Source organism: Pseudonaja textilis, chromosome 2, assembly GCF_049901715.1.
Source record: "Pseudonaja textilis isolate UNSWEBS1 chromosome 2, rPseTex1.2, whole genome shotgun sequence".
Taxonomy (NCBI): Eukaryota; Metazoa; Chordata; class Lepidosauria; order Squamata; family Elapidae; genus Pseudonaja; species Pseudonaja textilis.
In genome coordinates, this window is record NC_141991.1 from 183,798,848 (window position 1) to 183,813,113 (window position 14,266).

General features: G+C 35.0%; 1 protein-coding gene across 4 annotated transcripts in view; it reads right to left on the minus strand.

The window, feature by feature from the left end:
- Window positions 1-14,266, minus strand: part of CNTLN (centlein) — a 199,390-nt gene that overhangs the window by 58,626 nt on the left and 126,498 nt on the right. For all 4 annotated transcript variants that reach the window (XM_087926590.1, XM_087926589.1, XM_026718387.2 and 1 more), the window contains 3 exons: window positions 11,226-11,388; window positions 9,718-9,790; window positions 7,861-8,081 (listed from right to left, as the gene is read on the minus strand). In XM_087926590.1, the coding sequence (XP_087782716.1) occupies window positions 7,861-8,081; window positions 9,718-9,790; window positions 11,226-11,388 (457 nt within the window). The remainder of the gene's footprint in view (window positions 1-7,860; window positions 8,082-9,717; window positions 9,791-11,225; window positions 11,389-14,266) is intronic.

Genomic DNA, 14,266 nt, shown 5'->3' on the forward strand with positions numbered 1-14,266 from the left:
TTCTGGAGACCTTCAAGCTGCTTGCTGATTACAGTTGACACGAGAATAATTCCTAAATCCTGAATATCTGCAAATAGTTTATACAACACCAAGAAAATGGCAGGAAATGCTTTTAATGTCAAAACATTAAAGAGTCAAAATGTACAGCAACACAGTGATACCGTAATTGTTACATCTATATACGACCAAATAGTTTTTAAAAATGTGTAAATAATTATGTCACAATGGAATGCTAGAAACTTTAAACTTTTCTCCTGTGAAAAGTATACTTTGTACAGTAAATTAGTGAAAGAAAAAAACAGATAGCATTAAAAGTTTTGGGGAATAACTATTTTACACTAGCATAGGATTTTTCCCTTAGTTACTATCAAATAATTTAAGGTCCTTTATATTGTAGTTGATAAGGTGCAGGAAATATTAGCTTGCAACGTTTTCTTTAGGTTAGAAAGCCCAGCTTGGGCACAATAGCATGAGTATGTTTGGGTAATAACTAGGTTTTGATGTACTCAGGGGACATTGACCAAAATATGTCCAAACAGACTGGTATGGAGCTTATTTTTACTTACCACTCAGTCTATAGTCTATACCATCTCTATTTATTAAAGCCATATTGTGAAACCCTCAGTTGACCAAAGCAACAGCCACATATAGTGACAATCGTATCATATGAAAGATTGTAACTTAGACTACAGGAAAACTAAAAGATAAAGAGCTGAAATTAATGAAATGGAGTTTATTTTATTTCTTTATAAAATTTATTGGCTACTCATCTTACTATAAGCTAACTCTGGGTGGCCTACAGTTACATCTAAGTTAAAACATAGAAAGTTAAAATCAAATCTTAAAACCAATAGAACTAGACTTAGAACAGAATACTTTATTTGGCCAAGTGTGATTAGACACACACGGAATTTGTTGCCGATAAAGAAGCTCTAGTATACATGCAAAACAACACAGTAACGATAATCAGAATAATGATAGCAACAAGAGAAGGTAGTAGAAAATAGATTATCTGTGAAATTAAGCTTTCATCCTAGAATATCATATTTGGAAAGTCTTATGGGAAAAAAATCTTTGGGCAGAAGTAATACTTTTTTCTATCTTAGCTGGTGTATGATTATAGCAAAAGCAGCTTTAGTTCATCATTCAAATTTAGGATTGGTAACTTGTTTAGATAGCATGGATCTAGGAAATGATGTTTCATATGTAAGTTTTTACCATTCAAAATTGATTCGTGGTGATTTCAGGAGCATATCCCTTTAGCTGTTTTGGCAACAACATGGAAATATTTGTTGCTGGATTCTTCTGTCATTTGTGGACTTTCCAGTCTAGGCTACTTCCCTGGTATTTCTGTGTGTCATCTAGTATTATCAAGGTCTGATCTACTGAGATTAATCAGATAGGCTGCCTGCTCTTCTTCCATAACATACAACCTACATTTTAGGGAATGTAAAGAATTTGAAACTGAACAAGAGCAGTAAAACTGAGTTGATTTTGAAGAATAGTGGAAAAATAAATGTAATGGCATTTTTATTTTTTGAGGGGGCCTTTAAAAAAATATGAACACATGTATCTTTTTTTTCAAGTTATGCCAAATGGAAGTAGCAGCTAACTCTAAAACGTTCAGAAGTCTTTCAGTGTAAAATGAAGAAAGCATCAGGTAGCCAAGATTTCCTTTTACAAATTACTAACAACATTGGAAATGTTCAAGAAGTGCCTGCAGTGGATTTTAAAGTACTATTGCAGGAATTCTTTAGGTTGAAATATGGCAATATCAAACAAAGACTTTAAAAAGAAAGAGAACAGTTACACATCTGGAAGAATGCTTCTGAAGAACTGCTTTCAACTTTTGTGTAGTGCTACCCAAAGGAGCTGCAAACAGTTACCTAGTGGGTTGAAAGTCTGTTCCTTTTTCTAAAATCCTGGCCTCTTCAGATGAAGATGGTTTACTCTGCTACTAAGTCCTTTTCTGATGTCAAAGGCAACCCATAAAACAATACAATTACTCCTATGGTGCCACTTCTAGAGCACTGTGGGAACCATAGCAAAGGATTCTGGGTAACTTTGTAGTTGTGGGGCCTTTATAACTGGGTTGCTACATTTAAAAGACAATAATTACTTATTTAAATTACAATATGGCAGTTTTGCACTGAATTGTACATCCCTTGTGCCTCTATGTGTTTTTGCTGTGCAAATGTTATATCTTACCCATGTATAATTGTCATTACTCTAGTACATACAGCAGAGGATGCCTTAATCTGAGCAGACATCTGGTGATGAGAATTACAGTACTGCCATCAGGCATGGGGAATGCAGGAGAAAGAAAACAACCTTTTTAAAGAAGTTTTTTCTCCTGGATTGTGCCAATAATGATATTTTTCAAAGGAATCTCTGAAATATTATATCCCTTCACAGCAATATCAAGATTCTGTGATTTTGAAACACACTTTGCACAGTTTAACTTCTTTATTTACATACAAAGTCCTTTAGATCAATATGTATCATGAATCTTAGGAATGGCAGGCCACATTTATTAATTTGCAATAAACCTATAGCAGCATTGCAACATGTAATGCCATGCTATGCCATGCAATATAAAGCTGTGTTAGAAAAATTACAGTAAAAGGATTACCCAGAGTCACTTGATTAAGTTGGGCAGCTATAGTAATTGCATAAATACATGAATACAACATAGACTTTTGTATTCTACTACAAGCAATGTAATTACTATTATATGCTTCTATATATACAATATATGTGTCTCTGGCTTTTCATCTACATCCATACAGCTAAATGGGAATCAAAGGACATCTGGCAACACTGAAGTTGCAGATATTTAATAGTTCTATCTAAATAAAATCTAGAACATCTAAGTTCTCTTAAATTGAAAATAAATCTCATACTACTAGAGCATTTGGCAAGTGTGACTGCATAAATATCTGTCAGTTAAGAGACTATTTTCTTTATCTCTATTTAATCAAAGTTTTTCTCTATATGTATCAACATTTACAAAGTTGAGCTATTATATTACATAAGGATAATGTTACATGAATGTAGTGTTATTATATGTTATTATGTGGAACAAAATTCTGTAAAGCTACTAGCATTTCAATTTTAAACTTTTTGGAATCAATTCAGTCTTTATTTTTGTTTCTATTCTATCCTTCTCTGTATTTCAGAGATGCCAAAGATCATACAGTATAGCATTTCTTATATCATGAGAAACATAGTACATGAAAATACCTGCAGTTGTTCATGAACGATTAAACTATTCAGTATCTAAATCAATTTCTTCTGAGCAATAGTTTCAGAAAAACAAGTTTTCTTCCTTAAATGCCTACATTTTATATCTGCAGTTTTTTTTAATCTCCCTAATTGCTACTGGACAACAGCTACTGCCTATTTTAAAGGATAGATTAATCTTGTGGTAGCATTATTAAGGTATCACAACTGCAGAGATTAGTATACATAGTTGTCAGGAATCAACACAACCCGAAGGCACAAATAATAATAAAAAATATATAAATATTTGAAAGCCAAATTTTATTTATAATTTCAGCTTTGAGGTCACACAAACTGTTCTGTGCAGTTCACCTTTAAAAAATTAAAAAGAAAACATACTTCAGAGACAAAAATACAGCTTACTGAAAAAAAATTAAAGAGAAAACATACTTCAGAGACAAAAAATGGAAAATATTAGGTTTTCCCTAACTAAAAGAAAGAAAGAAACAGCAATCAAAGGAGTTTAATTTGGTCTTTAACAATTTGTGGAAAAGGATAAGGGAAGTGCAGATCTCCAGAGGGATAGCATTCCACAGTGCAGGAACGTGTTTCATGAGGCCCACAAAGTGATGAGGCCTACTTGATTGATGGGATCTGAAGTGTCTCCACTCCAGCTGGTCTCACTAGACCAGTGAAAAAATATGGAAAAAAGCATTCCTTCATGTAGCGGTGAAGGGCATTATAGTGATAACCAGGACCTTGAATTGCAGCCAGAATTGCAGCCAGAAGTCAACCGATAACTAATGTAGTTTGAAAAATAGTAGGGGTGTAGTATGTGCTCGAATCATGGCACACTTCCTGTAACACTGCATTCCTGCAATGCTGCTCTGGACCAGTTGTAATTTCCCAGTCTTCTTCAAGACTGGGAAATTACATGTAGGCTTGAGTGACTGTCTTAGGGATCTCCTTATCCAACAAGGGTCACAACTGGCGTACCAGATGAATCTGTGCAAAGTGCTCCTTGGTCACAGCTGCTATCACAGAAGCGGTGAGTCCAAGAGTATTCTAGATTATACACTAGTTTCACATGGGGAAGTGCAACCCCATTAAAGACTAAAGATGGAATGTCCTGAGAACTGTGGGTGGGGATGAGGGGATCAAACAAGCTGCCATTTTGTCTTATCAGGACAGAATCTGAGTATATTCCTTTCCATTCAAACCTGCCTAGCTTCCAGGCACTTGGGCAGGTCTTCAATGCATCTGTTTGTTGGTCCAAGGTCAGAATGCATCACAGGATATCATCAGCATATTGATCATACCTGATCCCAAACTATGAGGTTCCCCAGAAATTTCAGGTAGATATTAAACAAAAGGAGAGAAAAAGTCAAATCTTATAGCACCCCAGTTAAAAAGGATGCTGAGAAAAAAAAATCAGAATTGACACTTATTTATAGATATTTTGCCTGGATTCTCACATCTGCTTTATATTATTTACTTTTTTTGAACATCATTAATGTTTCTTATCTTTTTATGAATTAGTAATACCAGCAAAGAAAAAAATATGTTATATTATTTTTGTATAATGTATCATATATATGCCAGAAACAATACTCCAAAACAGGAAGATCCAAGACAAAAAACATAATTAGTGAATAACTGCTGATTAATATTATTTGCTACTAAAGAAAAGCTTACTATATTTATAGAATCAGCTGATCTTGCATCTACATGTAGCAAATATTCTCTCTCACAAGCAAATATTCTCATATATTAACACATAATTACTATTACAGACAAATGTACACATTCTGCTTCCTCCATTCAGAAGGAACAGCCAAAAAAGAGGAATAAAACAGGAGAGAGAAGAAAGAAGAGAAGTGGTATGTCCAGGGAAGAAAATAAAAAAAGAGAAAAATCTTATTTAGGTGTTAAGGATTAAATAATTAATTGGCCAGATTACTTAGCTAAGCAATGACTGATTCTAAAGTGATTCTTCAAAGTTACACAAGTTTTTAAAAAGTAGCAATGTTTGTAATCACTTATATCTCTTGCTTATTCCTTTGCTTTCTACAGATTTTTTTTTCTAGAATAGAATAGAATAGAATACTTTATTGGCCAAGTGTGATTGGACACACAAGGAATTTGTCTTCGTGTAAATACTCTCAGCATACATAAAGGAAAGATACGTTCATTAAGAATCAAGAATCATAACCTACAACACTTAATGATAGTCATAAGGTACAATCAACAATCAAATCATACTAGGAAAAGTCAAGTGGGAGGGGATGGGTGAAAAGGAGTGGTGAGAAGATTAACAGTAATAGTAGTGTACACTTTGTAAATAGTTGAACAGTGTTGAGGGAATTATTTGTTTAGCAGAGTGATAACTGTTCTTGTGTCTAGTTGTTTTGGTGTGCAGTACTCTATAGCATCGTTTTGAGGGAAGGAGTTGAAACAGTTTATGTCTGAGATGTGAGGGGCCTGTAAATATTTTCACAGCCCTCTTTGACTCGTGCAGTATGCAGGTCTTCAATTGAAGGCAGGTGAGTAAGTAATTGTTTTTTCTGCAGTCCTAATTATCCTCTAAAGTCTGTGTCTGTCCTGTTGGGTTGCAGAACCAAACCAGACAATTATAGAGGTGCAGATGATAGTCTCAATAATTCCTTTGTAGAACTGTATCAGCAGCTCCTTGGGCAGTTTGAACTTTCTGAGTTGGCGCAGAAAGAACATTCTTTGTTGTGCTTTTTTGATGACATTTTTGATGTTAGGTGTCCATTTTAGATCATGTGATACAGTAGAACCTAGAAACTTGAAGGTCTCTACTGTTGATACTGTGTTGTCTAGTATTGTAAGAGGTGGTAGTATAGGAGGGTTTCTTCTAAAGTCTACCACCATTTCTAGGGTTTTGAGTGTGTTCAGTTCCAGATTGTTCCGGTTACACCACGAGGCAAGTTGTATAACCTCCTGTCTGTATGCAGATTCATTGTTGTCTCGAATGAGACCAATCACTGTTGTGTCATCAGCAAACTTCAGTATTTTAACAGATGGATCGTTTGAGATGCAGTCATTGGTATATAGGGAGAAGAGAAGTGGAGATAGCACACAGCCTTGGGGGTCCCCTGTGCTGTTGTACAGGTATCGGATGTGATTCCTCCTAGCTTCACCTGCTGCTTCCTGTCTGTTAGGAAGCTTATGATCCACTTACAAGTGTGTTCAAGTACCGCTAGTTGGTTTAATTTACTTAGAAGAGTGTCTGGAATGACGGTATTAAATGCTGAACTGAAGTCCACAAAGAGGACCCTTACGTAGGTATTTGGAGATTCAAGGTGTTGTAGGATGTAATGCAGAGGTATGTTAACAACATCATCTATCAATCTATTTGCTCAGTATGCAAATTGCATGGGATCTAACAGCGGATCCATGATGGTTTTCAGGTGGAACAGCCCAAGCCTTTCAAAGATTTCCTAACTACAGATGTTAGAGCAGCTGGTCTGTAGTCGTTCAGTTCCTTGATGGAGGGCTTCTTTGGCACTGGGAAGATGGTAGAACGTTTGAAGCGGGAAGGAACATAACACATCTCTTTTCTATTCTTATCAATTAACGTAAAGTTAATCTTTCAGAATCAATGAAGTAAGACGAGCCCTTCAATTCAATTCGGGGAAAGGCACTTCATACATAACTAGTCTGTCTGTATTTATTTTTGACCCAAGTTCTATTTTAGCTAATTAATTATTTGCATGAATGTCACAGACCTCTATTGGTATGCAAATTCCTACTTGCATGGAGGGAAGTGTATATCCATTTATTGGGTCCTGGATGATCAATGCAATGTGGGCATCCAGCTACATTAACCTTGCTGCTATTATGTAGAAATCAGCTCCTACATAGAAAGTCTTTTTGACTGGACTACGGCTTTCTAAACTACCAATAAATGTGTGTTTCAAAAGGGCATTTAGAGTGTTACTAAATCTGACTATGTGTTTAAAAGCAAAGGCCAAGACACAATTCCAATTATATTTGAAAGTGGAGATGTATAAGTGCACTTGCTTGATTCCATGTTATAGCACATGATTATATAAAAAATAATGTATCTTTATGAGCTGTTGGGGTTAACCAGGGGGAAAAAATGCAAACAGACCAGTGCACAAAATGCTGATCTTTTATGAAAATATTTTTGCCTTCTAAAGTCACGACAAGTACCATAATTATAAATGCATTCAGACATTTCAGTGGTCCTTTGTGTATAATCTACAGCAGTTCAGAATTTCAGTAGATTTGATGTAATTCTTTACATCAATTATCAGGAGAACCTTGTCTCCATAGCTGCCATTTTTATTTTCATAAAACTGATCCAGGAAAATAAATCATTTGGAGCAAAATATGTATCGCTTGAGAAACGAACCAATTACAGCCCTGTCATCTTCATATCTTGCCACGTAGTATTCAAAAGCATCATGCATCATCCTGATCTTTTCAGACAGATTTGTGAATCATCTGCATGATTTCAGTAAATAATATGTCCAATTTCAGGGTGATATGCAACTTTGTTTGGAACTCATAGGCTTACAATTACAATCCTGCACATTTAATCACTAAACATTAGATTTTTGTCATATCAAAACTACAATAAACTTTTACCTGAGCAGTTTGCTTGCTGGCCTGAAGTTGCTGTTTGGTTAGATGCAACTGGGATGTTAATTTTTTATTTGCTTCTCTGGACTTCTTGAGAGATGATACTGCTGTTCTTTTTGATTTCTGTACTACAGCTAACTGCTGCTGTAAAGATGTGATGCGTCCCCAAAGTGACACGGAGGAGCCAGGTTTCTGGATCATGATACTTCTTATCCTCTCTCTGTTAACTAAACAAGTTTAATATTGATCAATTATTAATCTGACACTTCAAATGTGTTAGTTTCAAAGAAATGGCTTTTTTTTTTTGGTTGTTGCAAAAGATTTTCTGCAAAACATCCAATTGAACCAAACCCAAGCTTTTCTTGCAACGAAACACAATATATACTGTACAGTTGCAAGGGTGTATGTTCATATGCCTTGATGCCAAAATTGCAAGAACATTATATTTTGCTGGCCAAAATGGTATACTTGCTTCATTTATATGACTTGCTCTTCTTAATCATATTATCCAGGCTATATTAGCTATGCTTCCAAGCATAATCAGAGACAAACAAGTAACTACATTGCAAACTATGTTATTAGTACTCTGTATTTTTGTAGTCTCCTAGTGAAAACTCTTACCTGAAACTCCCAAAAAATTCTAGCCTTCCAAGCCTTCTTCTAAAAGATGAAGTAGGCTGAAGTAAGATATTAAATTTTAAGAAGAATGAAACACATGCTTTTATTTAATATTAAACAACTATATCTGCCTGGCCCAGGTCCTTGGGAAGGGCTCAGCAGACGGACAAAAATGCCAAATCCAGTATAAACATCTGGCTGACTGTACAAATGGTCCCAGAGGTTATCAGTACATTGGATACCATACTGCAAAATCTTGGACAGCGCTTAGAAAATGAGCATGGGCAAAATTTCCATCTATCAATTAAAAAAGGCTACAGTGTTTGGATCCATAGATATACTATGCCAATCCATTAAGGTATTCTAGTTTAGAGGAAGAATTTGATGCATATGAAGGGCTAAAAAAACGGGCAGCTGTGACTTCACATTTTGATGTATATACTGTAGTAATAATAATAATCAACAATTATTTTTTTTATAATTTTAAGATTTCAAAAAGGTTAGAATACTTTTTGCAGTCTTAAAAAAATCTGCTTTCTACCCTGAGTGAGGAGCATAGCCCATAAAGTCTGCAGTAATGAAGGAAATCGCTTTGAGAATATATAAAGGCAGCAGAGAAAAATACCTCCTCATATTAAGACAAGGTTAAGAAGCATAAAAGCAGGTATGCTCTCAGCAACTAGTCCATCCCACTTTAAGGAAATTCTTTTTACTTATTGATGTATTCAGTTGATCTATCCTCTCTGATGTTGTTAGAGAGGTTTGAAATACAGCGTCTCAATTTGGCACTTTTTAAGCCACAGTACACTGTCTGTTTGATCCAGCTGGTGTTATGTTGAAACCCCTGCTAGTGCACACTGAAGAAATTGGTCTCAAAATTCTGACTACTAGGGATTAGAGAGGGAAGGAGGAAATATATAAGCAATCAATTGGCTTTTTAGATTGTTTTTTAAATAAAAAAGAGCAGGGGACGACACTGACAAACTTGGATTCTATTATAGTTAAACTGCATTTTTTTTACTATAAGGGAATATGAAATCAAATTTCCTTAATGAAAAGATATCATTTTCTTGCTCTTTCTCAGAGAAGAGTAAATTTTTTTTCTTTAAATTATAATGATCCTGGTGCATCTGTTTTATTTTAGATATTTGTGAGCTATATTGCTGACTACTCTCGATCCAGATGCTATCTATCCAGAAATGTAAATGTAATTTTGCTATTACAAAAGATTTTATGCATTCTTACCTTTGTAAGGATTGAACGCTGAATTTAGAATCTTTTTCCTTGGGAAAGTCGTTATTAGTTCACCTTTGTTTTTCTACAAACACAAGAAAAATTATTATATTCATAGGATTTACATGTTTCCATAAACACATACACTGTCTGTGTGTGTGTGTGTGTGTGTGTAACCCTCACCCAAAACCAGAGAAACCATCACAGCAGGGACTGTCCCAAATTAGATCCTCGACTCACAATCAATTGATTACAATGTGCTCCATTATCCCTAGACTACACCCAAATTATTCTCTTGGAGTGATTACCTTTAATTTAAGGACCACTGTTCTAGAATACTACTTTTTCATTACAATGCTTAAGCTTGACTTTCCTTAATCTGTCTAAATATTTAATCAAATATGTGTTTCAATATCTGAACAGACATTTGCATCAGAACGTTGTCAGGTAGAAAGAGAATTTTCTGTTTGTTTGTTTGTTAATTAGTTAATCCAATTTAAATAGCTGTCCATCTCACAAAATAAGTGAATCCGGACAGAATAAAGCAAAGCTGAAAGAATTAATAAATATCTAAAACAATTATCATTGTTATTATTATTAAAAACTTAAAAACCATAGAAACAAAATTAAAACAAAGAAACAATAGGCATTAATATTTTAAAAAATTCTCCCTTTTTACAACTCTTTAATCCCTTAATTCAGGGTAGAGTACTAATAACATATTAACTGAAAATGATAAGGCTGCAGCATCCTACAGATGGGACCAATTTATCATTGGAAAAAATGATAAAATATGTATGCAATATACTTAGTACAGTGGTTCTCAATCTTTTCTTCACTATGGACACCATAAAAACCTTTTGTGGCCACAGACCATGGCTATGGGCCACCAAAACTTAACTCAAGATTTAAATCATAACATTTCTTCAAACCTTGATGGACTACCATCACCCGTGATGACATCGCTTCCCCCACCAGTTGAGAACCACTGGCTTAATAAATCCATATTTTGTTTGACACAAGTAAAGATTTTCTTCTGTGTCTGACAATTGGATGGATCTTGTTATCGTCCCTTTGTACAAAAGCAAAAATTACAGGGGAATGAGAACATTAAATGTACCTGAAAGGGTATGAGAAATGTACATGAGTACTTCAAAAAGAGGTAAGTAAAAACTTTAAAGAATAAAAGGTCTGTATAAAGTGTTGTATAGAAAAGATGGCATCCTGACTGGTTTTCAAAAATATAAATGAATTTATGTAATATACATTTCATTGTTTTCTCTTACTTTTTTCTTTTTCCCCATTTGTTTTGCTAATTACTTAATTTTCTTCTGTTTCCATAATGGTGCTCACTCAGGAAATAACACAATGGTATGTATGTGACATATACTATTGCAAAATGAAATATAGGTCAGTTTTCACAAATATAATAGACAATGTTATTCAGTTACATTTAAATATTTGTCAGTGGCATTAAAAAAGCAGCACAAGTGAATGTATTGAAGTAACTTAAATCTTACCTTCTTCTGACATAATTTGCTTTCATTTTCTAAACACATGCTGCTTGGGGTTATTTTATTATTCTCAGTCTTATTTTGTTCTTGCTGTTCATTTCTTTTTGTCAGTAAAATATGGCATACTGCTCTTGTGTCCAGGCTTTCAGAATTCAGTATTTCAGAGTCACTAAGGAGAATGCATTTAAAAAAAAAAAAGGGTTTACTGGTCTTAGATTTAATTGTCTATAACTGACCAACTGTAGAACAAATAGTCATTGCTGTAACCTCTGTACATTTAGAATTATAGGGAATACACTTATCCAGAACCCTCATTTAGAACCTTCTATAGCCAAAGACATTTTTGGCAGGAGATGCATTCTATACTGCCTGCTCCTGGGAATGGCTCCCTTCTCTCAGTCATACCTAGTTACCGGTGTAAATAGAAATATACAGAGGGAATCATCTTGGATAATACAAATAATGTAATTACAGTATTTTTCACTCCATAAGATGCACTCCCCCCCCCCCAAAAAAAAAAGTTGGTAGAAATGTCTGTGGGTCGGTGCTGGTCCTTTGGTGAATAACAGCCAAGCCGCGGAAGCAGGGTCCTTTTACAGTGCTGAACCCTGCCTCTTCTGTCTCTTTTCAAAGAAGTCAATAGGCAGAGCTGGCACATGAGAAGACACTTATTGTGGTCCTCTCAGGTTCTGCCTGATATTTTTTTTTCTTGTTTTCCTCCTCTAAACCTAGGTGCATCTTATGGTCAGGTGCGTCTTATAGTGCGAAAAATGCGGTACTTGAAGAACCAAGCTGTGGGTAAGGGCTATTTCATTGTGCTATCCGTGCATCACAAACATAGATGATTAACAAACTTTCCCATAGAAATGGAGCAAGTGGTCTTCTAAAAAAAAAAAGATAGGTGACAGAACTACTTCTCCAAACAATACATCAATCCACACCTAAACATCAAAATGTCAACGGAATTGATGTGACCATTTACAAATTATCAAACTGTGACAAAGTTTTACATGTTGAAGAGGGAGATTCAAATCGAATAGGAAAAGGATGGAGAAGAAACTACACTCCTATAGAATATGCTCTGATCTGCAATTCAATATCTTAACATAAGTAATGGAAGTTAACTGAGGAAAAATTATAGGGAGACCACTAGGCCAATTAACCTAAAAATCAGAAAGCATTTAGAAAGAAAGAAAAAAGAACTATCAGGTTTCAGTTTATATATATGAAGCAGCATATAATGGGGTTGGTGGAAGACAGTTTTCCAATTCAATGTACTGAGATGATGGCAACAGGGAAAAAAAGAAGGATAGATAGATAGATAGATAGATAGATAGATAGATAGATAGATAGATAGATAGATAGATAGATAGATATAGATAGATATAGAGATATAGTATACTGGACATATTTTGTGGTATGTCTTAATTTCCTGATTTACTTAGCTCAGAGTGCTGAATGAAGTATGTTATTTTCCTTTCCTGAGCAGCATTTGTGACACTTGTTTCTTGAAACAGAATATAACACTGGGAATGCTTGGAATTCTGAAAGCAGGAAAGAATGAGCTCAAAAAGAGAGAACCTATAAACTCTAATCTCCTCATAAAAAAGAGACCATAGGGGTTTGACCATAGGTAGCAATTATCTTGTCAAGATCTCAGAAGTGGTTTGCCATTGTCTGCTTCCTACGGCTGAGAGCAAGTGACTGGTCCAAGGTCATCCAGATGAAATTGTGCCTAAGGCAGGACTAGAACTCCCTAATCTCCCAGTTTCTAGCCTGATACCTTAAATACTATACCAAACTGGTTCTCCCATAGTCACCCCTAATATGTATGTAACAGGCTTTATGATTTGTAGAGGAGAAGGAGATCATACCAATAAATTAAAAATAATTGCAGGTCATACAGGAGTACTTGGTTCACTGATCAACTATTCAGCTAGTGAGGCAGCCACAGAACTGGAACTGGTGGTGGCAATGAGGCCTAGGAGCACTGGAGGCAAAAAAAAAATATTTTGGGGGCAACAACGATGAATTTATTGGCTTCTTTAAAAAAAACTCAGTTTTTTTTTAAAACCTGCAGGATATATGTTGTGCAGAACAATATCCATTGTTAGGACCAATTCAAGTTTGGCAATGACAAATTTGGCATGGGTAGCAACAAACTTTTAAATCTATATCATTGATGGCTCTAAAGAAGAAATTTCACAATAGGCAAATCTAGTTGCAAACAATTAATTTTAGAAGAAGTGAAGGTTTAGTATAATTCTTATTTTCCTTTTTCTTCAATTGCAAAAAGCTGAGGGATAAGTTTAGAGTTGGTGGATTGATTATAGTAACGACTGCTAAAAAGCTATGCTTGGTACTGAGCTTGCTGAAACGAGCATCAGGTCCCTGATCATTAATGATAATTGGTATGTCAGTCAAGCTGGTAGTGACATATAGACTATAGTCTACAGTGTACCCTTGACAATAAGCTTCCAATTGGAAGCACTTTATCCCAAAGGAAAGTTAGCTGGAGTTATCAATTACAATTAACCCATTTCATACATTTTGGCATTATGGATGAGATCTCTCTTTAAGGTACAGAAAAGAAACATGAATATCCAGCTTTAAAGAACATATCCCAAACTAACATCTCCTGGGCACAAACTCAAAAGTAAGTAATAATCCACCATCAATCTACTACACCAAGAGATGACAACCTTTCAAATGTATTTACAAGCAGGACCAGGGATATATTAGAGGCATTAAAAGGTGCCTCTCTAAAACAGTTAGTAAAAAGGCCAACAAGAAGGGACTATATTCTAAGTTTAGTTTGACAAACGGGGATAGGATATTAAAAGTTGATGGAGAAAAACCTGAGTTCCAGTGATCACTAATGGTTTGATATTATTACCCAGCAAGAAAAAGGAGTCCTAATCCCACTATATGGGGTTTTAGTCAGACCCTATTTGGAATACTGTGTCCAATTCTGGAGACCTCACTTTAAAAAAAAGATATTGATAAGATTGGGCAAGTCCAGAGACAAGTAATAAAAATGGTGCAAG